Source organism: Thalassophryne amazonica, chromosome 17 (genome assembly GCF_902500255.1).
Source record: "Thalassophryne amazonica chromosome 17, fThaAma1.1, whole genome shotgun sequence".
Lineage (NCBI taxonomy): Eukaryota > Metazoa > Chordata > Actinopteri > Batrachoidiformes > Batrachoididae > Thalassophryne > Thalassophryne amazonica.
The window spans coordinates 54,800,275-54,826,008 of NC_047119.1; the positions used below are offsets into that span (position 1 = coordinate 54,800,275).

At 40.5% G+C, this 25,734-nt stretch overlaps 2 protein-coding genes across 2 annotated transcripts in view; both read right to left on the reverse strand.

The window, feature by feature from the left end:
• Window positions 1-1,057: 1,057 nt before the first annotated feature.
• The window catches only part of LOC117529200 (thymic stromal cotransporter homolog), a 33,370-nt gene continuing 8,693 nt past the window's right edge, over window positions 1,058-25,734 (reverse strand). The window contains exons 3-9 of the mRNA XM_034191904.1: window positions 13,623-14,102; window positions 11,191-11,361; window positions 9,576-9,791; window positions 9,238-9,409; window positions 9,014-9,097; window positions 3,460-3,616; window positions 1,058-2,081 (exon numbers count right to left, since the gene is read on the reverse strand). Of these exons, the coding sequence (XP_034047795.1) occupies window positions 2,030-2,081; window positions 3,460-3,616; window positions 9,014-9,097; window positions 9,238-9,409; window positions 9,576-9,791; window positions 11,191-11,361; window positions 13,623-14,087 (1,317 nt within the window). The 5' untranslated portion in view covers window positions 14,088-14,102 and the 3' untranslated portion in view covers window positions 1,058-2,029. The remainder of the gene's footprint in view (window positions 2,082-3,459; window positions 3,617-9,013; window positions 9,098-9,237; window positions 9,410-9,575; window positions 9,792-11,190; window positions 11,362-13,622; window positions 14,103-25,734) is intronic.
• The window catches only part of LOC117529108 (A-kinase anchor protein 2), a 187,401-nt gene continuing 180,409 nt past the window's right edge, over window positions 18,743-25,734 (reverse strand). The window contains 3 exon segments of the mRNA XM_034191808.1: window positions 18,743-18,994; window positions 21,678-21,716; window positions 22,464-22,642. Coding sequence (XP_034047699.1) covers window positions 18,884-18,994; window positions 21,678-21,716; window positions 22,464-22,642 — 329 coding nt within the window. The 3' untranslated portion in view covers window positions 18,743-18,883.

Here is a 25,734-nt window from a genome sequence, read left to right on the forward strand (position 1 = left end):
TTAGTCATTCACTTAAAATCTCCCAGTGCAATCAGTAGAACACGTTTGAGAGACATGTTACGCCTTCAGTCCAATTGACTTTACTGTGTTCATACAGCGACAATCAAAATGATTATTTTCAAGCAAATGTAGACAATCAAAGGTCATAAATTACATTTTAAAAAGGTGCAATTAAGTGTGTTAAATGAAAGCATGATATGAGCAGATTATATGAGCAACAGAAACACCAAAGCAACACAAAATATTACAGTAATAAGAAAAATACAATAAAAATCAGTTAGAATAAAACATTTCACGCAAGTGATAAATCTGTAGTTCAACTTGTTACCTGCAATGTGAACTGAGGAACTGCTCGATAGCTCATTTGGTCGATATGGGGAATAAAATCTGTTTGCAGATGACGTTTTTGTCTTTCTGTCAAACACATGGTTAAAGTTTCCACTTTCAGAAGAACTGCTCAATATGAGCATCAACAGAAACACCAAAGCAACACAAAATATTACAGTAATAAGAAAAATACAATAAAAATCAGGTAGAATAAAACATTTCACACAAGTGATAAATCTGTAGTTCAACTTGTTACCTGCAATGTGGACTGAGGAACTGCTCGATGGCTCGTGGTCGATGTTTTAAATTAATTAGACCTTACATTCCAAAACAGGCAGCACTCCTGTACATGCATGCTATGATATTCTCGCAAATATCATAATGCATGACAGTGTGGGCCCAGGCCACGCCCTCAGTCACAAAGCGCATTTTTTTTCACTGTACAATCAAACAATAAAAATGATGTATAAAAGCTTTGAAAGCTTTGGTAGTTTGTGCTTCCTCAAACTAATGTTTAAAAGTATTAATAGTCAAGCACCCAAGCCACTCAGACCAAGTGGAGGTAGAGTCACAAGAGGTTCTATAAACAAGAATTGTAACATTCCACTTCATTTGGTCAGTCTGCCTTTTCTTTTAAAAGCATAAAGTTGTGGAACTCATTGCCGCCCGAGCTCAAGAATATATCTGAGTTTAGGATGTTCACCTCCAGGCTCAAGTTTTGGCTTAAGTCACCAATGTTGCCCCCATGTGCAGACATATCATTGTGAGTAAAAAAAGTGGGTCAAGGAAGGATTGGAGAAGTGAGTGCGCTAACCCACAGAAATTCAGTTAAGTTTTTGTAAATTATGGCTGTGTGTTGGAAGGTGTGGAAATGTAAGAAATTTTTACATGTGAGAAGGTGGGTCGATGATCTAATGAAATGATGAATGAGGTTTATTATTTAATTAAATTTTAGAATTACAAATTATGTAAATTGTAGAATTATGAATTATGTAAATTGTAGAATTATGAATCATGTAATTTGTAGAAAGGCCCAACCAGGGACAAGAGTTGTGAATTAGTTGAAGCTATAAACTCTTTGTGCATCGCATCAGTCGCAGATATTGCTCGATCTATGTTGACTGAATTGCACCTGTCAAATAAACAAATAAATGATAAATGTGTGCGATATCTTCACAAACACTTTGTGCATTAAGGTGAAACTTGGTCCTCAAGTTCGCTGCACTAAAACTTGAGACAGGTTGAATGCAGGTTTGGGGATGTGTTGCTGTTGCATCCTTTTGTCTTAGTAAGGATTAAACCCAAACCATATTTGGCAATAAAGGGTAGATTACAAAGAAGATTTAGCCCGGAGCGGTAGACACGAGACACATTCAGGCTTCATGTCTTTTCAGAAAGACAGACAAAAGTACACGTGAATGTGTACATGTAAAATCCACATAGGATTAATATTACAGCATCGTTTGCATACAGCAACAGCTGTACTGTCGACCACAAAGTTACTTCTGTGGGGAATAAAATCTGTTTACAGATGACGTTTTAGTCTTTCTGTCAAACACATTTAAAATGAGTTATTTAAAGTGAGTTACCCCTCGAGCAGCTTCCACTTTTCAGTTTTTAGATTATAAGGAACTGAAAGTAAAGTCTGGAGTTGTTTTCAAACTGATTTCCGTTAGCAGGTTTAAAGTCGCTGCCATCAGTCTCACTGTATCCTGTTGTATTGAGGCCTCTGTCCAGATCTGCAGCCAATCAAGCTACAAAGAGGAAACAGAAAATATAACAAAGATGATCAGAAACTTTGCTTGGCTGTTGCCATTTTATACGTAATTTAACTGGAGGTTTTCTATTACAAGTTTTATGAAAAAAAAAAGGGAATTTCAGATATCCCTCCCCCTCCCCCACCCCTTTAAAAAAAAAAAGGTAATTTATAGTTGTTTAGTTTTAACCTTTAAATTTGTAACCTGGATTTAAACATTTTAATCATTTTTGGTCTTATGATACCAATAAAACACACAAAATAGACTCCTAAAAGTGATTTATCCTAATTAAAATGTTAATTTTTTGTTGTTAACTGAAATGTATTTCAAGATGTAGCCAAATTTTCATCAGCAGTTTGACTTAACGCAAGCTATCGTGTGTATATTAGCGGTAGCATACAGATGTACAGTATTAATGTTATAAAGCTAACATGCTGTTAGCATGCTAGCTTGTTAGGTGCTAGCCTCTTTAGTGTTAGATGATGCTTATAATGACATTAATGTACGCTTATTGTTACCTTTTATTCGTGATGTGCGTGTTGGAATGCTCTCATGCTGGTACGTTCCAAGTTTACGAAATTTGCGCTTTACGCAGTCAAATATTGAAATTCTGCACATTTTGAAAAGTTGATCTGACAGTGTGCAGAATAGAGTTATCTATCAAAATGTACAACTTTAGCCTAAAATTTTAAATGAAGACCGTTTAACAAACTGATATATCTTAATTCAAACAAACCCCCGTGCTGTAATTTTTAGTGTGAGGTATGAAATGGCTTAATTTTATTTATTCTTTTTAATAGCAATACAGTGATTTTTGTATAAGTGATAAATTGTTTGTAAGACCTACAGATACTAATGTGCAAAATGTGTTTGTTTAGGAAATTAGGAAGTTGAGGTTTGTTGTATTTGGGTAATCTACAAACATTCTTAATGGTTTTCCATTCATGCCTCTTAAATAATGACGTGAATAAACAAATAATGCAGATTACACAAATTCCCAAAGCACCCCATATTTAAAAATACTCAGAATTTAGTATTTTTAAAGCATCTTCTCTCATTCTGACACTATTTTGGGCAAAAGCTGGTATCCAGTTTTTATAACGCTATTACCCTGCAATGTTACAGCCAGGGTTTTCCTAATCAGGTTTTTTATTTTAATATCCCAAAATGTAGAAAGTTTCCTTCTCAAACTAAGAATTTTTCATGTAAAGGAAGATTGTACATCATCAGATATACAAACATATCAAATTTATCATTTAAAAGCTTGCTGTTACTTAGACACTGTGTTTGTGTTACCGTTAACATTGTAAGCGTTAACCAAAAAGCTGGATATTTCAGCTGTAAGCTAAGAGTTAGCCATAGCTGCTAGTGGTACCTGATGGGTATCATTCCCAGGACGGTAAACACTGTGGACAATGTGAAGACGAAGCCGGGAAACCAGTCCAGAGTGTGCTGGTAGATTCTGGTGTAGATGGGGATGTAGGCCATACCTGCAAACTTCAAGACCAGCTGCAGCATGGTAAGGATGATCCCTTTTGACGGAAAGGAATTAAAGATTTAAATAAATCAGAATAACTGTTTCTTTACATTTTCCAGGTGGTAATTTGTTTTTCATCTGTCTTATTTGTTTACTTGGAGCACAACTGAAACAACATTGTGTCTTCTGTCAGGTGGAGGCTCCACTGGTGGCACACCCAGACCCCCTGCCTTTTAAAAGTTTTTCTTTTTTTTTGCCTTTCAGCAACCACCTTAATTACAGCCCCTTTAACCCCCTGCCACTTTAAGCACTTTTAAAAATGAAGATGTAAATTAATATTCAAAGTTTTCATCTAGTTGACAGTAGGGCCGTAGAATATGGCCAAATTATCAAGTGCAACAACAGGGGGCTGAATTTTTGTGCCATTTCCGGTTTTACGTTTTGTGCCATTTCCAGTTTGTGCCTCTGTCTACCACAAGAGCGAGCTTTGCGCCGCTACGTGGCACTTCGCTCATATAAAATAAATATAAGCCTGTATTGATTCAACTGCACAGCAAAGCCTATTAAATAACAATGATGACAATAGTTTCCTTGCCTCCCCCCGAAAGTGTCTGATGAGCAGAGCCCTTCTTAAAAAAAAAAACAAACAAAAAAAAAACAGCCCAAACCTGATGTCAGGTCGCGATTAATTACGTGAATAACAAGTCAACAATGTCAAAACAGACCAAACTGTCTGGTGCCCAGGGGAGGAAAAAAAAGAGGAAATTAGAGGAAAAACAGGACCAACTGAGGTACAGTAAAAATAATATGAATGACTTGTTTGTCTGTTGCATTGAGTCAATGTTAACGTGCTTTCATCCATGGTTTGCTAATTCGTAATTCCTAAAGCATTTGGGGGTGAAGTTCGCCTAAACTGACCTAACCCAAAATAAATCGTGTTTCGTTGGGGTGGGAATAGCTGGTAGAGACTTTTGAGGGGAGTTTCTTCCTGTCATTTTGACACGCATCGATTGTCAGTGTCAGCAGCCGGATGCAGGGGTGCTGAAAAGGGGAGAATAAGGAGGAGGATTCTAGGGGTCCAGAGAGGCCCCTAATACAATTATAATACTGACAAAATAATATGGGGGGTGGCCCAGTAAGATTTCTTATCACGGGGCCCAAAATCCCTGGCGGTGCCCCTGGCCCGCTAATTACATTTTTATTCAAGCCAACCTCATGGGGTTCTGGGGTGGCGATGTGTGTGTGTGTGGTGGGGGCGGGGTAGGGCTAGGGAAAGGGACACACTTAGGTTATGGTTATGTTTAGAGTTAGGAGAAAGGGTAGGGTTAGAAATAGTAAAATAACAACAACAAAACCCGCATCACAAAAATGTCATTAAAAAAAAAAAAGCGAGACTGGGCTGGAAAAGTCATGTGGTTAAGCAAAGCTAAACTTTTCCCTGCTACAAAAAAATGCTATAACATAAGTGTAAGCTTATTTATTTATTTGTGTTACATACAGTTCATATTGTCTGTGTTTATTTACGTACATCATTTAGAGGTGGGCGATACCGGAAATTTTGGTATTGATCTGATACCAAGTAAATACAGGCCCAGCATCGCCGATATCGATACCGATACTTTTTCATATTTAAGCTTCATAGATCCAAAGAATCCAAAAGACCAAGGATAGAATTTCGCCAAACATTGTACGTGACAACAAAATACTTTATTATCACGATCAACATTTTTGTTTAAAAAAATATCACTCAACACAACTTAAAATCTCCTGAGGTAGAGGGCTGACAAACCACAATACAAGAGTGCGCTGCTCCGTGTTGTGTGACACAGCACCGTGCTGCTCTTACAGAGAGGAGACTTTGATGAATCTGCGTGCACAGCAGTCAGTGCGTGCGGGAGAGAAAAAAATTTACACGAGAATCGTTCAATATCAATACCAGTGTTGGTATCGATATTAGGATCGATCCGCCCACCTCTAACGTCATTGACCTCCTGAAATCCGCTGGGGAGCGGCACCTCCACATGGCAATGTCTATATACAGTGCTATGAAAAAAGGTTTGTGCACCCTTGAGCTTTTACATGTTCAAAATGTTTTACATCAAAAAACAAAACAAAAAAAATCAGTCTTTTTATATTAAAATTTCTAAAATGATGCCCTTTAATCTCACAGTGAAAAGTAATCTCTGCATCATGAATTAAAAGAAATAAAAATCTAAAAGCCAAAATGGTGGTGTGAATAAAGTGTCCCTTTTAGTATAACACATACAAACCATCACTTTTACATCCAGTTTTCTTCAGACAAGAGGGGATGGATACATCAACATTTCCAAGACACTGGTTATATCTTGCACTTTTATTACGTAGAAATACAAGCAGTATGGTACTCTATGGTAAATCTGTGGGGAGCAGACAGTTCTCACAAACTGAGTGATTGTGCATGAAGGAGACGAGTGAGGAAAGCCATCAAGACACCCAGACAACCCTGAGGAAGTTGTAGGCTTTTGTGACTGCAACTGGAAAAACTACACATGGTGTAATTTTTTAATTTTGCATCAGTTATACAGCTTCAGAAGACTGAAGACCCGTCTGAACCCAGTTACCATTAATGGAACTGAGGTGGACATTGTGGACTACTACATGTACCTGGGTGTCCACATAGACAGCAAACTGGACTGGATTGTGAACACAGATGCTGTGTATAAGAAAGGTCAGAGCCGACTGTACTTCTTCAGGAGGCTCAGATCGTTCAATGTCTGCAGAAATATGTTTCAGATGTTTTATCATTCGGTGGTCTCCAGCGTCATCTTCTACGCTGTAATGTGCTGGGGCAGCAGGCTGAAGGCAGCTGACACAAACAGACTCAACAAGCTCATCAGGGGAGCTGGCTCTGTCCTGGGGGTTGAGCTGGAGTCTGTGGTGGAGGTGTAAAAGAGGAGGATGCTGAGGAAACTACTCAGCTTCCTGGACAACACCCCCCACCCCCCGCAGGCCACACTGATGTCCTGTCAGAGCATCTTCAGCCATAGACTGAGATCACTGAGGTACACCACAGAACATCACAAGAGGCATTTCTTACCTGTGTAATTTCTCCCCCTTCTACAGGATGAATATATAATGAACAGAGCTATTCAGAGTTATTCAGTTATTGAGAGTAAATTTGTTGTACTTATTGGAAAAAAAACCCACATTTTCTACTGTTTCTCTACTCTGGCGAAATCATTTCCTTCGGGATAAATAAAGATGATCTTATCTTTAGGATGCTTGAGTTTTGCTTGATTTTCTTAATAAAATGAGACTAAACATCAGCACTTTCATCACGAAATTGTTTGGTACGATTCTATTTAATGTTAATGTCCCAAATTCTGTAGGTGTTAAAACAATAACACCTGTAAGAACCCAGATTTGTTTTGTTTCTAGGCACTGCATTTCATTTTGGAAAATCATGCTTTCATAACATTGTGATATTTAATTGTCTTATTATTATTATCATATTATTTTTAGTTTGATGCTTTAAAACAAAACAAGTGGCCAAGTGGTTAGTGCACCTGTTTTCAGTGAGGAAGGCTCCCTGTTCAAACCCCACCCCTGCCACATTTCTCCATGTAATGTGGAGTCGCATCAAGATGGGCATCCGGCATAAAATTTGTGCCAAATCAACATGCAGATCCACCTTGGATTTACTGTCGTGACCCCATGTGAAAAGGGAGCAGCTGAAGGGACTTACTATTACTTTAAAACAGTACAAGCCCAAGGTTTTTGTTTGTTTATTTTTTAACACAGTTTTTAAGGAACTTTTATTTTCTCAAAGTCTTTCATGAAGTTGCATATTTTGACAATTGGCTATCCTTTAAATTTTAAAATATTCTAATTTCATTTTTGGTGATTAATGCTTTAAAACAATAAAACCTGTATACGTCCAAGATTTTTTTTTTCTGTTACTATTTTATTGTTGTTTTTGAACTGTGTTCTATTTTCCTCAAATCATGCTTTAATAAAGTTGTGTATTTTGACATTCATGTTTTAAAATGTTTGTTCAGCCAGAAAGGGGTTGGATTTTTTGTAGTGTCTTTGTTTGCACTGCTTTTACTTCTCACCCTCACAGGGAACATCTCTGTTAATATTTAGACCAGCTGCACAATGAACGTTGTGTCTGAATGAGGAAGTTCAACAGACACAAGTCAGATTTTTAATGACACGTTCCCGAAGAACAAAACCTGTCTGTTCGGTCACACAGACTCCAGCGCTGCACCTTTCTGCACTGACAAATACACACCTGAATACTTGTAAAAATCCGTACACTCCTCTCAGGTACAGACCAAGAAGGTGCAGCAGCTCAATCGAAGGTGTGAAACAACTCCAGTAGATGTACCAAATGGCAGCATCGTGGCTTAGTGGTTAGCACTGTTGTCTCACAGCAAGAAGGTCATGGGATCAATTCTCATCTGTGGCCTTTCCGTGTGGAGTTTGCATGTTCTCCCCGTGTTTGCACGGGTTTTCTCCGGGTGCTCCAGTTTCGGCCCGCATCCAAAGACGTGCAGGTTAGGTAGATTAGAAACTTTAAATTGTCCAGGTCTCTCTTGCAAAAGAGGTCTTGATCTCAATGGGACTAACCTGGTTAAATTAAAATTAAATTAATGACAGTAAATGAAGGTGCCGAAGAGCTGCTCTGCTCTGTGTCCTTGATGTTTGTGATATCTTTACAAAGACTTCATGTGTCAAGGTGTAAGTTGGCGCACAGGGTGATCACAGAAAGACTTTGGACGTTGACTGTGTTTCAGTTTTTCTTATGACCACCAGGAGGCCGAGTCTCTCAGACCTTGTGCTTGTGATATCTTGACAAAGACTTCATATGTCAAGGTGAAACTTGGTACACAGGTTCACCTCAGTAACGCCTTGGGACACCTTTGATGTTGGGCATGTTTCAGTTGTACTTATAAGGACCAGGAGGCAGAGTTTCTGAAACGTTGTGCACGTGATAATGCCCAAGGATGAAACTTTGCTTCTACTGGAGCGCTTGGTGAAAGTCTATTGTACCTGCATTAATGGTAAATGTCCACCAGATGGCGATATTGCTCCATTTCAAGAACCTTGATTACGGGCTCCAGTGGGACACGATGATGACCAACCTGTTGCTTATACTAGTATATATATATATAAGACTTTGCACAACTTCAAAGTTAGGCTTAGTGATTTAAGTTTGGGTAAGATTTACCTTATTTTTATTGTTTCTGATTACACATTTTCTGGCCACTACAAACTGCACATGAAATAGTATTTTCACACAGAGCACCAGCTTTTACAGTGTTAATAATTTACATTTGATTATATGCGACTGAGATTATTAAACTGTGAGTGTGCATCTCTGTGCACAAAATCCACTTTAGAGTCACATTAATGTGTTGAAGATGTTTATTTGTTGTGTGTTCTTGATCTATCATGCTTTCACACTCACCATAGGAGGACTTGGGAACCTGCTGTGAGAGCAGAGACCTGATTGTGGGCATTGGGATGAGAGCAAACAGGTTCAGGGAGCGAGCTGCAGACACACAAATCTTCATTTTAACAAAAATGTCACCACAATAAAAACAGTCCATGATGTTTACGTCACCATCTTACAAAGAAATAGAGATCAGAGGCTGAGATTGTGAGAAACATCAACACCATGATGACGCTTACCAAGGTAGAACATGTAGGTCGCCGTGACAAAGGACATGAAGTAGATTCCTGAGGCGAATGACAGCATTCCAATCAGGATGAGCGAGACATCGCTGAACCAACGCGACAGAAGCATAACGCCGAGGAAACTGGTGAGAAAAATCATGTTGCCTGCTGCGTTCCCATAACCCACCTGGATGAAGAGAGGCGAGAGATCAGGATCAAATTAGTAAAATTATTATTAATAATAAAAAAATTATAATCAAGCTTAGAGAACATCTTGTGTTTTATTGTACGCTTCAAGATTAAAATATCTCTGCAAATACTGTATGTTACAACACGAGGGGATGAAGTGTCACCTGAGTGGCATTCCAGCTGAGCGGCGCCTTCATCACAAAGATGCCCAGTATTTCCATGGCTCCGCCCACTGATATGTCATACAGGATGGCAGCAATGAACAGCAGAATCACGTTCGTCATGTTTTTACGAGCCGGAGCCTCGACAGAAACCTCCTCTTCTTCAGGAAAAACCAGATGGTTGCTCTCCTCTGTTTCACTGCTGGGCACCTCTTTGACCTTTAAAACAAACGGAAGCACACCAAGCAGCAAGTAAAAAAAAAAAAAGTCATTACACACAATATTTGGTCACATTTGTGGAAACATTTATGTCACCAGTCACCTGAGTGAAAATGATGTCAGACTGAAATCCTGCCAATATCATTAAATACCAATACCATACGGGACCAACACGAAATACTGCAGGTCACGTGACTTGACAGTTTTGCCAAAATGCAATTTTTGGGGGGGGGTAAATACAATTTCCTGGGTCTGACCCAAATAATTAGAATTACGAGAATTATGAACATGCGTATTTAAATTGCATGATCTGCTTCTTCATCCAGAGCCTTCATAGAACACAGCAGCATCTTGTCAAAGCCTGATCTGACATTATGACCAGTTTCTGTGAAAACAAGTTTGACTTATTCCACAAGGTTTAAGAAGCTATTTTAAAATGTGCAGGCTCTTTTCCTTCTGCAACTTTAAAACATAATGGAACCTATTACAGACCGGCTCTAATGTCAGAAAATAAACGAGTATTGCTATAATAAGAAAAAGTCATCAGGACATCAGATGACATACTCCCTGCGTATTTCATACTGGGGGGATAATTATTATTATTATTACTATTATTATATCCCCCTGGTATTAAATACATGAGGATATAGTGATCTGCATGTCCATCTGTCCGTCCATCCATTTTTGCTTGTTAGCACAATATCTCAAGAACCAGCTGACCAGTTTCATTCATATCTGACATAAGTGTGTACTTCAGTGATCCCCGACACTTTGTATTACTGATTTGTGGGGACAGGGGGCATATGTCATCTGACTACTCTTATTATTTAAACAAGGCAATTTTTTTGCTATGTTGCACAACGTGTGTGACAATCTGCCCTCCAGTCGATTGTGTAGGTTGGAGGTTGTGTATTCTTAATGTTGGTGTAAAATTATTCCCAAACACACAAAACCAATCTGGTTTCAGTTTTCAAATCTGCATTAACTGAATTTGTATTCAGGGGTCTCTTCATCAGGGTCATAGGTCAAAACAAGAAATTCAGGTTATTTTCAGGAAAAAATTGATGATGATAGGAAACAGTCTTTGGGTCTGTGAGTAATTTGACAAAAATGTATTCCTTTTAGTTTTGTAATGATCAAGGCAACGATTCACTTTCTGCCAAAGTATTCTATATGAACTTGTATCTTTCAAACGCTGACATTACAAACAGCAGTTTTGTTAATTTGTTCTGGTTTGTATGGTGGTCGTGCAATGTCTTGGCTCCATACCACAATTTAATGGAATGTGATTCAGGTCATGTCCCTCTTCACCCCTTCTTTCAGCTTTAAAGGACAATGTGGGACTAAAACCCTGAACCTCACACACACACACACACACACTTGAGATGCACACGCTGACCTGCAGCAGGAATACGGCGTGCATGAAGGAGAGTATGTGTAAGCCCAAGCTCAGAGCCAGCATGATGGTTCCGTTTCCCACACTGGAGCTGTAGAGGTGGAACAGATGACCAGAAACCAGACTGCCCACCAGACCCGCCATCCCATACAGAACCTCCACTCTCATTATCACCTGCACAAAAACACACACATTCACTGTGACACACCATGTACAACTCCACAGTGGAGCGGCACAGAAAAGGACTTTCTTAAAAATAAGTGACGTTTCAGCTGCAGTTTACCAGAAGACATGTGGGAGATTCAAGCCCAAATCTGATCTGTCTGCATGTATGAACTAGAGCACCATGCTCGTAGAGCGCAAACCCCCGCCAACACCAGTTTCCAATTCCACAAATTTTTACCATGGAAAAAAATTTCAAGGTCAAAGTCCTGTTCGATGTGGCTTTTCATAACCTAAAATATGATACAAAATATAGATTAAAAGGGCTTTACAATGATAAAATCAAATATCCGCTAAATCTGCAATATGGATCAGATGCAGATCAAACTTAGTCTGTTCATTGAGAGTGCCAGTTTGCACCTCATCGTCACAAATGAGAGTGACTGAGGCACTTTTGATTGAGATATAATGCAAAATGTACATCAAATGGGCTTTTCAACATTAAATTCAAATGTCCACAAAATCCACAGTCCAGATCAGATCTGGATCAAACTTTGTCAGGTGATAGTGAGTGCCAGTCTGCACCTCAGTGTCAAATATGAGAGTGATTGAGGCATGTTTTATTGAGATATAATGCAAAATGTACATCAAGCGGGCTTTTCAACATTAAATTCAAATCTCCACAAAATCCACAATCCAGATCAGATCCAGATCAAACTTTGTCAGGCAATAGTGAGTGCTAGTCTACAACTCACTTTCAAATATCAGAGTGATTGGGGCATGTTTGATTAAGATATAATGTAAAATATACATTAAATAGGATTTTCAATGTTGAATTTAAATGGCCACAAAATCTGTAATCTGGATCAGATCCAGATTAAACTTTGTCAGTTGATAAAAAATACCATCCTACGTAACATTCTCAAACATGACAGAAATTAGATTTTTTTTTTGATAGTTATGAATTTTTGAAAATTTGTTGAATGTTTCCCATTTTCCCAAGATTTTTCCTTCAGTAAAAACGATATACTTGTATGAAAAATTGTGGGCTCCAGACTGTTCACAAACAAACAAACAGGTGTAAACATATACCACCTCCAACGAAAAACCCTCTCGTGTTCTTGCACCGACACGTGTCAGCGCCCAAATACTAAAGGTGGGCGGATCGATCCTTATATCGATACCAACGCTGGTATTGATATTAATACAATAAAAAATGCATACCGCCCTCCAAAAGCATGTTATTTGCATTATTAGCACTTTTTACTGAGATACACAACATGTAACGCGTACATAAAAAGTTGGCTCACTTAACTTTTGTCGTGTCGGCTGGCGCGCGCTGTTCTCCAAATTCGGCAGTGCGTCCTCATCAAACTGGCTGCTTTAGCTGCTGTTCATTGTTGTACTATCCATGAGAAAATCATCTGGAATATCCAAATTGGGACCAAAACACACTTCTCGCCTTTTCATCTTTTCCTCTGCAGAGTTTTTTTTCCCCCTCTGTGGACAGTTCTTAGGCTGCGTGCGCGCTATGACATCATTTATTTACGCACAGCGGGTGGGTATAGCCAGATTGCGTCGACATACCGGCCTAGCAACGATCCTGTAAAGTGACAATAATGAACGATCCTCGTGTAAAAAGATCGATACTCAAGCTTTTTATTCTCTCCCGCACGCACTGACTGCTGCGCATGCAGATTCATCCAAGTCTACTCTCTGTCTGTAAGAGCAGCACTGTGCTGTGACACACAACACGGAGCAGCGCACCCTTGTATTGTGGTTTGTCTGCCCTCTACCTCAGGAGATTTTGTTTTAAGTTGTGCTGAGTGATATTTTTTTAAACAAAAATGTTGATTGTGATAATAAAGTATTTTGTTGTCACGTACAATGTCTGGCGAAATTCTATCCTAGTTCTTTTGGATCCGTTGGATCTATGACGCTTAAATATGAAAAAGTATCGGTATCGATATTGGCGATACTGTGCCTGTATTTACTTGGTATCTGATCAATACCAAAATTCCCAGTATCACCCACCTCTACCAACTATGGCTGTAAATTCTCGTTTCAGCCTCATTGTGGCTGCAATTATTTCATTAGACCCTTTTTTGAATCATCACAATACATTACAATATTTAACATTTTGTCTGTAAAAATAAATGTTTTTACATAAATACAAACCAGTATTTTGCATGCAAATGTCTACACTTTCTCTGTATGACAAAAACAGCCCAAAAACGTGACTGATTAAAAGATCGTTCCCACATCAGACTGACCTTGGATCGGTTCTTGGCCGTGGAGTTGAGCGACGCCAGCGTCATCACGCCGGACCAGTAGGCGCCGTAGCCGCCGGTCAGCGAGTAGAGCGCGGCCCCGGCGAACATCACCGCCAGCGGGGCGCGGAGCAGGATGACCAGCAGCAGGGTGAGCCGGGACAGCAGGTACCCGACCAGCGGCAGCACGATGGGGAGTCTCCTCCAGCCGCGGTCGCTCAGCCTGGCCAGCAGCAGCATCGGCAGGACGGTCATCAGCTGCATGATCATGTGGTAGGTCATGTAGAAGTCCGCCATGGCTTTCTGCCGGCTGCTGTCATCGGGAGAGGAGGCGTTGGTGCACCGGTCCCGGACCACCATCTGCAGCGCGGTGTCGTAGAGCGAGCAGCCCAGCTGCTGGAGCACGACGATCGGCTCCACCTGGCGCAGCACCGGGAGGACGCTCTGCCACGCGCCCTGCAGCGCCATGATTAAACGGTTAAACTAAAACTGTCACAAACCACAACTACCGAGAGGAAAGTTTTAACCGACTGTCTGAAACTAACCAGGGCGCGCGCGAGCGTGCGCGCTCCTAGTCCTGTCCGATTTTACACACAACCGCTTCCTCCAGACCACGTGACCTGAGTCACCAACGCTCGGAAATCCAACTTTATCACTTTTTAATGACCGCGCAGAAACAAAACAATGGTTCAGTGGTTTGATAACTTTTTTTTATTGTCTGTTAACATCTAAAACAACAGATAGTTTATGGCTGCTGGAATGAATAAATCAAAACGACATAGTTGGTATTTTTTAAAATAGCTTTATGTTATAATAAAATACATTTGAATATATGTCAAACCATTCTTCTTATGTAATGCCTGTTAAGGGAAAATGAGGTGATTTCCATTAATATGTATACATGTCATCTACTCTGCCAAGAGTATCTATAGTGTAAGTATCAAGTTGACACACACACACCCTCATTAATATTAAATTATATGCAGCACAGCCTTAAATGCTATTGTCCACTGGGTATCTGCGGTGTAAGTGTCAAGTGTCTACTGCGTATTAGAATCAGAAAAGTTTTATTGCCATATGAGTGAACAAGTTCACATTAGGAAATTGCTGCGGCACTTGGTGCTAACATAAAAGACACACACACACACACAAAGAGCAGTAAAACAAGTAATACGAGTATATAATAAAGCTTTACACTATAACAATGTTACAAAATGTACAGAATGTATGAGCTAAGATAAATAAATGATGATAAATGGTGATAGCAACAACAGACTTCTAAAGATTCTTGTTGAGGAGGCTAATGGCAGAGGGGGAAAAAACTGTTTTTATGGCAGGAGGTTCTGGTCCGAAGGGACCAGAGCCTCCTGCCTGAGGGGAGGAGGTCAAAAAGGTAATATCCAGGGTGAGATAGCCTTTATTTAATACATTAGTGTTCACAAGAAAAGAATCACTTCATTCTCATTTAAATCTGCATCAAACCTTTACATTTATCAGCTCATATAGTATCCATAGATACTATGGTGTAAGTATCAAGTGTCTACTAAAGTTATGTTGTTAACAAAAAACATGACTTAATCCTCATTGATCTTTAAATATATATGCATCAAGACCTTTACATGTAACTATCTCTTATGTATACTAGGGTACCTATAGTGTAAGCAAAGTGTCATTCATGCATTGCTGATATACTGTATTATTGTACTCATGGGGGGGGAGGGCATCTTCAATATTTTTTCAGAAACAGGCAAAAACAACCCAAGTGGTTGGTAGTGATGTATTTCAATTAAGTTAATTAATATGCACAAAAAGTTAATACCACATGGAAAAAAAATTACTCTGAAACTCCACATTTATCATTTTTGCTTTTAATGGGAAAATATTCATAATATAGCGAGAAGGTGTATAACGGTGAGTCTTACATGCGCTATAAAATATCAAAGCAGAATATGAGTGTAAAACTGATTAACGTAATAGGTTTGCTTGGTAAGAGAGCGCGAGTCCCACAGCGAAGCTCCCAGAAGAATCAGCAGACCAGACGAGCTCCAAACATTTAAAATGATAAATAAAAATCATCTCTGCACCATCAACTCAAAACACAAATGCATAGTAATAATAATAATAATCATTAGAATAATTCACACATTGTAGCTCCTCTGCGTGTGCACGATGTCTGTTAAAAAAAATAGTGTAACATCAAAGCTTTGGGTTTGTGTGAGTGTGAAGAACATTTTACATCATAATGCTGCAATTACAGTGAAGTAGGTTATTAGCGACTGTAGGGAGGCCCAGAAGTGTCATTCAACGAGACGCCCAACATCTCAAATGTGCAACAAAAAACAAATGTTTGCATCAACATACTGCTTAAATATTGCTTCTGAAGTCCAGAAACATGTCAACTCCCAAATCCACTGTAAGAAAGAGTAACAACCATATCCAAAAAAAAACAACTTTAGATCTTTCTGATTGCTATTAATTGGTAGAAAAAAATTACTATCTGCTGCATTTGTGGTTTAGACGGCACAGAGTCGGCGTTTCAGCTGTAATAAATACTTATTTCCTATTTTAAATAGCTAACGTGTATAACAGTAAGGTTTCCTTGGGACACACAAGCATTTTCTTCAGGGGAAGTGGGACTTTCATTTCAGTATGTTTGTGTTGCAGCTGTTGGGAAAGTTACAGACGCACTCGTCCTGGACCTGGGACACGTCCGTCCCAAGCAGACTGAAGAGAAACCATCACCATGGGAAAACAACATTCTGCATGTGCTGTGTCATCATCACAGCTGACCTTTGGCTTACAGGAGAAAAAGTTTGTTGAACCAAACGCAGCAAAAACATCAAAGCTTTTAAAAAAATACACTAAGGCCCAAAAAATTCAAATGATTCTGCTGCACTTCAAGTTAAAGTGGTTCAAGACCATCAACAGCCACTTTGACAGGCCCACCTTCATTACACAATCAGTTAACAAAAAAAGGAAGAAAACTGCATTAAACTGCTGCATAATGAAAAAGTGAAATCAGTGAAGCACAAGATGTTTGTAGAAAGTACTGGAAAACGTAGAAATGTTCTAGAATTTTCACACTGCAAAATGCTCCTTAAATCATCTGCCTTTTGTTGTTTAGAAGCAACTTATGCATTTTGTTTGTAGAACAAATCCATTCCACAGGCAGTCACGTGGTTTCTAGCTGTTAGGAAAACAAAGGCTTCACACAGAAGTAGTGCTGGTTAAGATTGACCGCACACATCCTTCAACAGAAATGGACAGATTGCTTGCTTTCTGCACACCTGGTAAAAATTACACGCACGCAGGCCTGTACCTCAGCGTCTTTTAACACAAACACCATCCTCTGGAAATCTCCTGCCATATTGGAAATACTAAATTAGCGACACACGAAAAAAAATAAAGCTGTTGGCCTTAAAGGTCCCATAAACAATTTAGCGCCACTAGATGTCGCACTAAAGCATCAACATCTCAGACCAAAACACTCCCCTTTGGCCACCCCCCCAACTGTGGAGAAGGAACACCAATTCCAAGTTCCGTTGGAACCTTTTAGCAGCTTTAACGGTTCTCCATGTGGGAAAAACCAAACCTTTGTGGATCCTAGTCTGACCACGGTCTTGGTCCGAGACCTTCTTTGGAATCAGACCGTGGTTTCATAGGAAGCAGGAATTTCTGGAAAGTCAGTCGTCTTGTCCACAGTATGTGAGACCTCCTCCAGACTCAAACTCAACTGACGAGTGACCTGCGTGCCTTTTCTTGACATCGGATGGTGCTGCAGAAAAAACGGTGACACAGCGTTTGAGTTGTATTTGCTTTAAATCACACAGTACGAGCCGACATGTGGGCGCTCACTAATGTGGGGAGGGGTTAAGGTTTTACAGGGTGGGTCTCACGTGCACGAAATGTGCACACACCGCTGGTCTGACTATAAAAACAAGGAAGAGAAAAGCTCGATTAACAACACACACAGATGGAGTGTTGCTTCGCACGGGACACACGACGCCACAAAATCTTGGCTGCTCTATTAATATTTAAAACATCATTTATAGGACCTTTAATGAGCCTTCCTTCAGAGGAAATTCTAAAAATTTATCCTGGCACACTTCAGAAAAGGTGTGCACTTATTTCAGCACAATCAGTCCTTAAAAAGAATCATTTCACTCTTTCTAGACAACATTCAGTTTTGGTATAACAACTTAAAAAAAAAAATCTCCTTTTTTTCAGTATTTTCCATCGCATGTTATTATCAGCTAGCACGGTAAGAGTAGATACATCACAGCTGCACCACTGGAATCCTGTCATATATCAAAATACACAGTCCTACCTCAGAACAACTCATGACACAACTGCGAGGTCAAAACACAAACGCAGCCTGCAAAAAGTCAAACAGCCGACGTTCACCATATAAAACTCACAACAACCCAGCCCTTAATTATTACACACATCGAGGAACTGTCTTCACCGTCACTGAAGAAGATGCCGTCTTCTTCAGTGTCACTGCACCGTGAAGACACAAATTCACCGAAGAGCAGACAGTTATTATTTGTTGCTTATTTTCCTCTAAAGGCAGTAAAACACTAAAAGAATACATCCAACATATCCTGCATCAATCCATGATGGTCGAAGGCAAAGTTGCACCTGGATGCTAATTCGGGGGTCAGTTCTCCAAATCCACCCCCCCTGCCCAATTCCTCCATGTTGACCCTCAAGTTAGCACTTAAATATTTAACACAGATGCAAGCGATGCGTCAAGTTCTCTCTGGTCCAAAGTCAGTCCAGCATGGAGCAGAATCTTTTGAAATCATGATCTCGGAGTCTGTTTGACTGATTTGAGTTGTGGGTCGTCACTCAGCGTGCACGTGTTTGCTGCTTTTTCTGTTACTAATCAAAACATCTCCACACAGTTTGTAGGTGATTCTATCAAACGTACCCTCTCAAAATCCAACCTGCTCCCAAATATACCTTCCAACCTCACCGACGTTCTCAAAACGCCACAGAAACATTCTCAAAGCAAGTCTTCCTTCACTTATCTGCACTTTTCTTCAACTTCCATCTAAAAACATCACTTTAAATGTCTCACCTGGAAAGTTTTCGTCTGAAAAAAAGTCCCTGCTTGATGCACCTCCTCAAAGTCCCATTGGTCAAACCAGTGGGTCATGTGATCATCAGAATACTACAAGTAGAATAAATACAGTTCTCTTCATGTGTCCGTGTCCCTTCGCTTCCTCTTTTCCATGTGGTCCCTGTCAGGAGGAAGCAGTTTACTCCTCTTCCTCCTCCTCCTCCTCTTCACCCTCGTTGGCGTAGATACCGGCTTCCCACTTCAGTGCCATGTCGCTTTTCCTCCTGGTGACACGCGTGGCCTCCAGAACCTGTCAATTACAACACAGCAGCCAATCAGAAGCAGCTAAAATGTGAGCGAAAAACAAAAACACTGCAACAACAAAGACTGCATGCAGAGGGCGTCAAACACTGAAGGTGCGCTCTGGGCCCGCCAAAATAAAGTGCTCCTGCAGTGTTTGAGGAGTAAAATAATAAACATTTGTCCCATTTTCATGCTCCAAGTTTCACGACAGATCACGTTCCCGACAGGAAGTCAAACTCACTCATGCACACGTTCACAAACACGGGGAAGATGTCTGCCGGCGAGAAGGAATCTGAGGAGGCGACTGTGGGGGGGACGGGTCCGGAAGAATACAGCAATCAACGTGTACATGTCAGATATACAACAGGAACCAAATATGTTGCATAAAATGTACTATCACAACTGCTGCTTAAAGTAACGCCTTAACACACACACAAACACACACATACACACACACACACCTTAAGCGGGCCACTTTGACCACATACATCATTTAAAAAAACCTGTTTTATATGCTTATTTATTTTTATTATTTTATATATAAAAAAGGTTTTATTAGGAAGAAAACTGTGAAATTCGATCTTTTTTTAAAATGATCCAAAAAGCTCTTAGTTATATTTTCAGAACAGGTCTCTTTTTTGTTTGCTTCACATGGGGTAACATACATTATTTATGAGGGCAAGTGCACAGGATGAGGGTCAAAGATCATGACATATCCATGTGCAAGCACATGCAGCACCACAGAGTGACACCACAAATAGACCTGGGACCAGACAGGTTTCGGACAAACATGTCCGAACTTAACATTTTCCCTGACAGGACACAGAATCCAGAGGATTTTCTCCTGAAAAATAACATACGTATTACCCCTATAGTTTAACTTAAAATCACAACTTTCTTAAAGATTATCTGTCTACAGTGTGAAGTCAGACTCAAATGAAATAAAAAAGTTTTTATTTTGTATTTGTAAAAGTCAGTTTCAAAAAATATACGAGGTCTATTAGATAATAAACCGACCCTTTTATTTATTTTTTTTAACTATATGGATTTGAATGACGTGCGATTACACCAATCATGCTTGAACCCTCGTGCGCATGCGTGAGTTTTTTCACTCGTGTCGGTGACGTCATTTCCCTGTGGGCAGGCTTTGAGTGAGATGTGGTCCCGCCCTCTCGGCTGAATTCCTTTGTTTCACACACTGCTCGAGACGGCGCGCGTTGCTTTATCAAAATTTTTTATGGACCTGTGAGGAATATCCAAGTGGACACTATTCGAGAAATTAAGCTGGTTTTCGGTGAAATGTTTAACGGCTGATGAGAGATTATGGGGTGTTTCTGTCGCTGTAAGGACTTCCCACGCAGCGGGATGTCGTGCAGCGCTTCCAGGTGCCGTCGTCAGCCTGTTTCGACCTGAAAACAGAGACGCTGCCGCCTCGAAGCGCAGATCGCCGTCAGGCGCTGTGGGCTGTCCTTAAAGCGACACTACCAGACCAAAATCTCTCATCTGCCGTTAAAATTTTTACCGAAAACCAGCTGAATTTATCGAATGGTGTCCACTCAGTTGTGCCTTACAGTTTTGAAAAAATTTTGATCAAACAAAGCAGCAGTCTCTGAGCCATTCCTAAACAACGAAAAAATCGACGAGGGTGGGCCACTCCTCACTCAAAGACTGCCCACAGGCGAATGACGTAACCGACAGGCGTGAAAAAACTCTCGCATGCCCACGAGGGTTCAAGCATGTCTGATGTAATCACACGTGATTCAAATCCATATGGTTTTTGAAAAAAATAATAAGGTCGGATACTTTTCTAATAGACCTCGTATATTCTTTTGACAAGAACATTTTCTGCCAAAAAAAACCAAACAAACCCCTACATGAATTAAAATGTTATTTTATTTTATAACCTGCTTAGGAAAAAAAAATTGTTTTGGCCCCATTTCAAACTGTTGAATTAGTTTTGGCCCCATTTCAAACTGTTGAATCAATGTTCAGAACTTTGTGGATCATAAAATGTAGGTGCTTTAGTTTAACTTTCTCTTCAGTAAGAATTTAATAATTAAAAACACGTAAAAATCACTAAACATGTTCTCTTTACTTCTCTTGGTTATGATTTTTTTTTAGCTTTATAATCCTCTGCAGTTAGACATCAGTCATAAAAAAAATACTGTCCAACTGCAGTATGACTGTAATTTCAGAATGAGATGCAAGTTTTTATTTAATTATACATATATAAAAATCAGAATCAGTCCAATATAATCTGCACAGCAGTGCAATAAATTTTGCATGCAGCCAGGATCGGATGGAGTCTGTTGTAAATGAGACGTTAATGAGGCGCTGTGACTTTTTCGACTTGTTGCGCCAAGACATGTCAAGACATGACATATTTACACTGTGCATGAATTTGCATCACATGAGGAGCGCAGCTTTCAGGAAATCAATTGACAGCATTAACTGACGTATTTTGACTTTTGAAAAAGCCTGTAAAAATCCATAAATTAGCTGCATTGTTGTAAAAGCCACAGTGTTCAAAGTGTGTGAAAAAAGTAGCGGCTTATTGCTCCCTAATATCAGTATCACTATCGACCCCCCCAAAAATTCCATACCACTCAGGTTCAAATTGTAAAAGAAATCCTTCAGTCTGACCCAGGTCTGTGAAAAAGGTGATTAACTAAGAAGAGTGTGACAGGTACCTCAGTGGTTACCTCGTTAGCCAGCAACAAATGGGCGTACTGACCATGCAGCAGGAGAAAAGCAACAGTACACACAGTCAACACGTGATGTCATCACTGATGAACAACAAAAACAACATCAGTGGAGACGACAACTCTGCTGTTCAGACTAACATCCTTTCAAAGGAACGTGGCCGGCTGCTGCTCTGAATCTGTGTTGCAAACTGATTTTATCAGACTGAATGAATGATGAAGAAACATTCAAGAATAGAGAAGTTAAAGGGTCACTGTGATGATGCAGAAGTGAAACCTTTCCCCAACAACGTCACTTCTGATGCATTACTTTTTGTGCAAAACCTTGAATTTTACACTTTAACCAGTAAATGTTGCTCCTCCAGGAGCTCTAATCCTAAAAACAACAACAACAACAAAAAAACAAGTAGTTTGTGATGACTGTTCATATCAACAGGAGGGGGACAAAAATGGAGTAGAGAGAGAAAGTCCCTGTCGGCCTCAGTTCCAGTTTCATTCACTGGGAAGTCCCCTTGGTGTTGTGTTTTTTGTAAACTGATGAAGGCAGCGAACCTCACTGACCTCGCCAAGAACCAGTGAACCGCGGCAGTCAGAGTCAATCATAACGTGTCTCCAGCGGGGAACAAATATGTGCCGCTTTCACTCGTCCTATCAGGTATAGAAGTACTTGGAATCTCTTTGGTCACCAGCTCTTTTCAGGATTCCATTTGTTGCTGAACAGACAATGATTAAAAAAAGACCCCGTGGCCTGACTCTGGAGGTGGAAATACTTACACTGTTGTCCTCCATCTTCTCCCTCCTCTTCACTTTGTGTGTTTCATAGTCTTCCATCAGCGTCTGCATGAAGTTTTTGGCTCGTGACCCTCCAGAGTCCTCGCTGCTGGTGTCAGACAAAGCTCCTTCTGAGGGTGAAGGTGAGACAGGAGGTGCAGGTCGAACCTTCTCGATCTTTCCTGCAGATCACACAACAGCACGTTGGACTCAGAAATGTGTTTATTACACTGGAAGGCACTGATGTTGTTCTTCCTGAGGATTTAAATAAATACGTAATCTGAGAAAATACCACACACGTTGAAATCAATGTAGTGCTAAATTTTAAAATGAGTAGAGAAAACACAATTTGCACCAAAGCCTGCAGAAAAGCCTCCACAAACCAAAAACTGTTTTTAAAGTGTTTCAGCATTCTATTCTTAAAGAAAAATAAATTCAAACTGGAGTGCCCCAAGAGCGCAAACCTCCACCAACACGTCACACACATCTCTGTAATAGTTAGAGATAAATACCAGCGGGATTACACAACGATTCCTAAAACAGTTCTTTAGAAATTGGCAAAAAGTTGGTGTACGGGCAAAATCAGAAAGAATTTGGGGGTAAATCCAGGAATTTTTCCCCCCACTTTATTTACACTGGTGTTTTTTAACATTAGTATGATTTTCTTAGAAATGTTGATAATGATTTGATTTTTTTTTTTTAGTTTCTCAAAAGATAAGGTAGATATTAGCTCTCGACATATGCCTGATTGTTTTCATAATGATCTGTGCAGCATCTCTTGAGAAGTAAATGGTTGATTCTTTTTATCGTTATCACAAGAGATAATGGAGATATTACTGCTCTCGTACATATGCCTGATTTCTTTTTAAAATGTAAACCCCTGCATCATCTCTTGAGAAATTCAGGAAAACCTAAGAAAAAAAAAGCCCAACCTGACAATATTAAAGAAGACACGGAAAATCAATTCCTGGATTCATCCCTTTAACTAGATCTGCTCCAAAAGTTAATGGTTCCTTCCTCAGCCCGTACATCACCTTTCGCCAAGTTTTAAGAAAATCTGTTTTATAGTCTTTCTGTTATCCTGCTAAGAGACAGACAAAAGGCACGGAAAACATAACCTCCTTGGTGGAGAAAACAATATGGATATAAACTGTTTTTAGTCAACGAGGTTAAAAATAATGCAGGTAAACAGAGCCGTCTCTCTCACTCACACTCTTAGTATTTAATGGCCTTCCATTAACATGATCCTGTGGTCAGAGTTTCGCTTCCCAAACCTTTAGGTCAATATAGTGTTGTGTGGGCCGCTGAGGAGGAGGTACTGCTGGCCCACCACCACCAGAGGGGGCCCTGCTTGAAGTGCGGGCTTCAAGCACGAGAGGGCGTCGGAGCAACAGAGAGTGACAGCTGTCACTCGTCAACAGCACCAGCTGTCACTCATTCTACCATAACCATAAAAGCTGGACTGCAACTCCACCTCCCCGCCAAGAAATCAGCTACCACTCAGGTAACTTTCTCTGCGGTAATTTCCTGTGACTAAATGTTGTTCTGTGTGCAGCTGTTTTCCTGTGGCTACAGTCAGAAGCTGGATTGGCGGAAAGTGTGAGCGTGACGTCTTCGCCTCTCACTCCTTCCAGGGAAGTGACTGACAGGAGCTGCACGGGTGACTTTGTTTCTGGAGGTGGATGTTCTCCCTCCCGGAGGAACTGAGTACGGAGAGATTACTGGGTGTGTATCCACACACCCACCTATTAACTGTTTCTGCCAGCAGTACCAGGTCTGACAGCTGGAGACGGTGGCCACCTGGGACCCAGGACTTGGCGGTTCCGGTGTTCTTCAGATCCGTTGGCAGTGGAAGCCACGTGGGATCCGGCTCTTTTCTGGACAGACGTCTTCTATCCTCGAGCCTGCCCACACGTCACCTTGTGTATGATTGACTGTACTCCTCAACTGCATTTGTCTGTATTCCGTTGTGCAATTCACAACATTAAATTGTTACTTTTTGGCTTAATCCACTGTCCGTTCATTACCGCCCCCTGTTGTGGGTCCGTGTCACTACACTTTCACAACATATAGTTCGGTTCCATTTTCAGAAGATAGGGTCTGGATGAAGTGTGTGTCGCATTTTGTTAAAAGCAGACAATACGAGGTCTGTCCATAAAGTATAGGCCCTTTTTATTTTTTTCAAAAACTATATGGATTTCATTCATATGTTTTTACGTCAGACATGCTTGAACCCTCATGCGCATGCATGAGTTTTTCCACGCCTGTCGGTGACGTCATTCACCTGTGAGCACTCCTTGTGGGAGGAGTCGTCCAGCCCCTCGTCGGAATTCCTTTGTCTGAGAAGTTGCTGAGAGACTGGCGCTTTGTTTGATCAAAATTTTTTCTAAACCTGTGAGACACATCGAAGTGGACATGGTTTGAAAAATTAAGCTGGTTTTCGGTAAAAATTTTAAACAGCTGATGAGAGATTTTGAGGTGATACTGTCGCTTTAAGGACTTCCCACGGTGCGAGACATCGCGCAGCGCTCTCAGGTGCCGTCGTCAGCCTGTTTCAAGCTTAAAACCTCCACATTTCAGGCTCTATTGATCCAGGACGTCGTGAGAGAACAGAGAAGTTTCAGAAGAAGTCGGTTTCAGCATTTTATCCGGATATTCCACTGTTAAAGGAGATTTTTTTAATGAAAGACGTGCGGACGGGTCCGCGCGTCAGGACGCAGCCGGCGCGGTGCGGCGGCACAGGAAAAACACCTCCGTGTTGATAACCATTTGTAAAATCCAGGCGGCTTTTGATGGCTTTCAGTGGAGTGAGTATATGAGAAATTGTTTAACAGCTGGACATGTTCCAACTTGTCCTTAAGGCTTCCAACAGAGGTGTTTTTCCTGTGGCGGAGCGTCGCGGCGGCTGCGAGCCGACGCTGCAATCCGACCGCACGTCTTTCATTAAAAAAATCTCCTTTAACAGTGGAATATCCGGATAAAATGCTGAAACCGACTTCTTCTGAAACTTCCCTGTTCTCTCACGACGTCCTGGATCAATAGAGCCTGAAATGTGGAGGTTTTCAGCTTTAAACAGGCTGACGATGGCGCCTGAGAGCGTTGCGCGACGTCTCGCACCGTGGGAAGTCCTTAAAGCGACAGTATCACCTCAAAATCTCTCATCAGCTGTTAAAATTTTTACCGAAAACCAGCTTAATTTTTCGAACCATGTCCACTTCGATGTGTCTCACAGGTTTAGAAAAAATTTTGATCAAACAAAGCGCCAGTCTCTCAG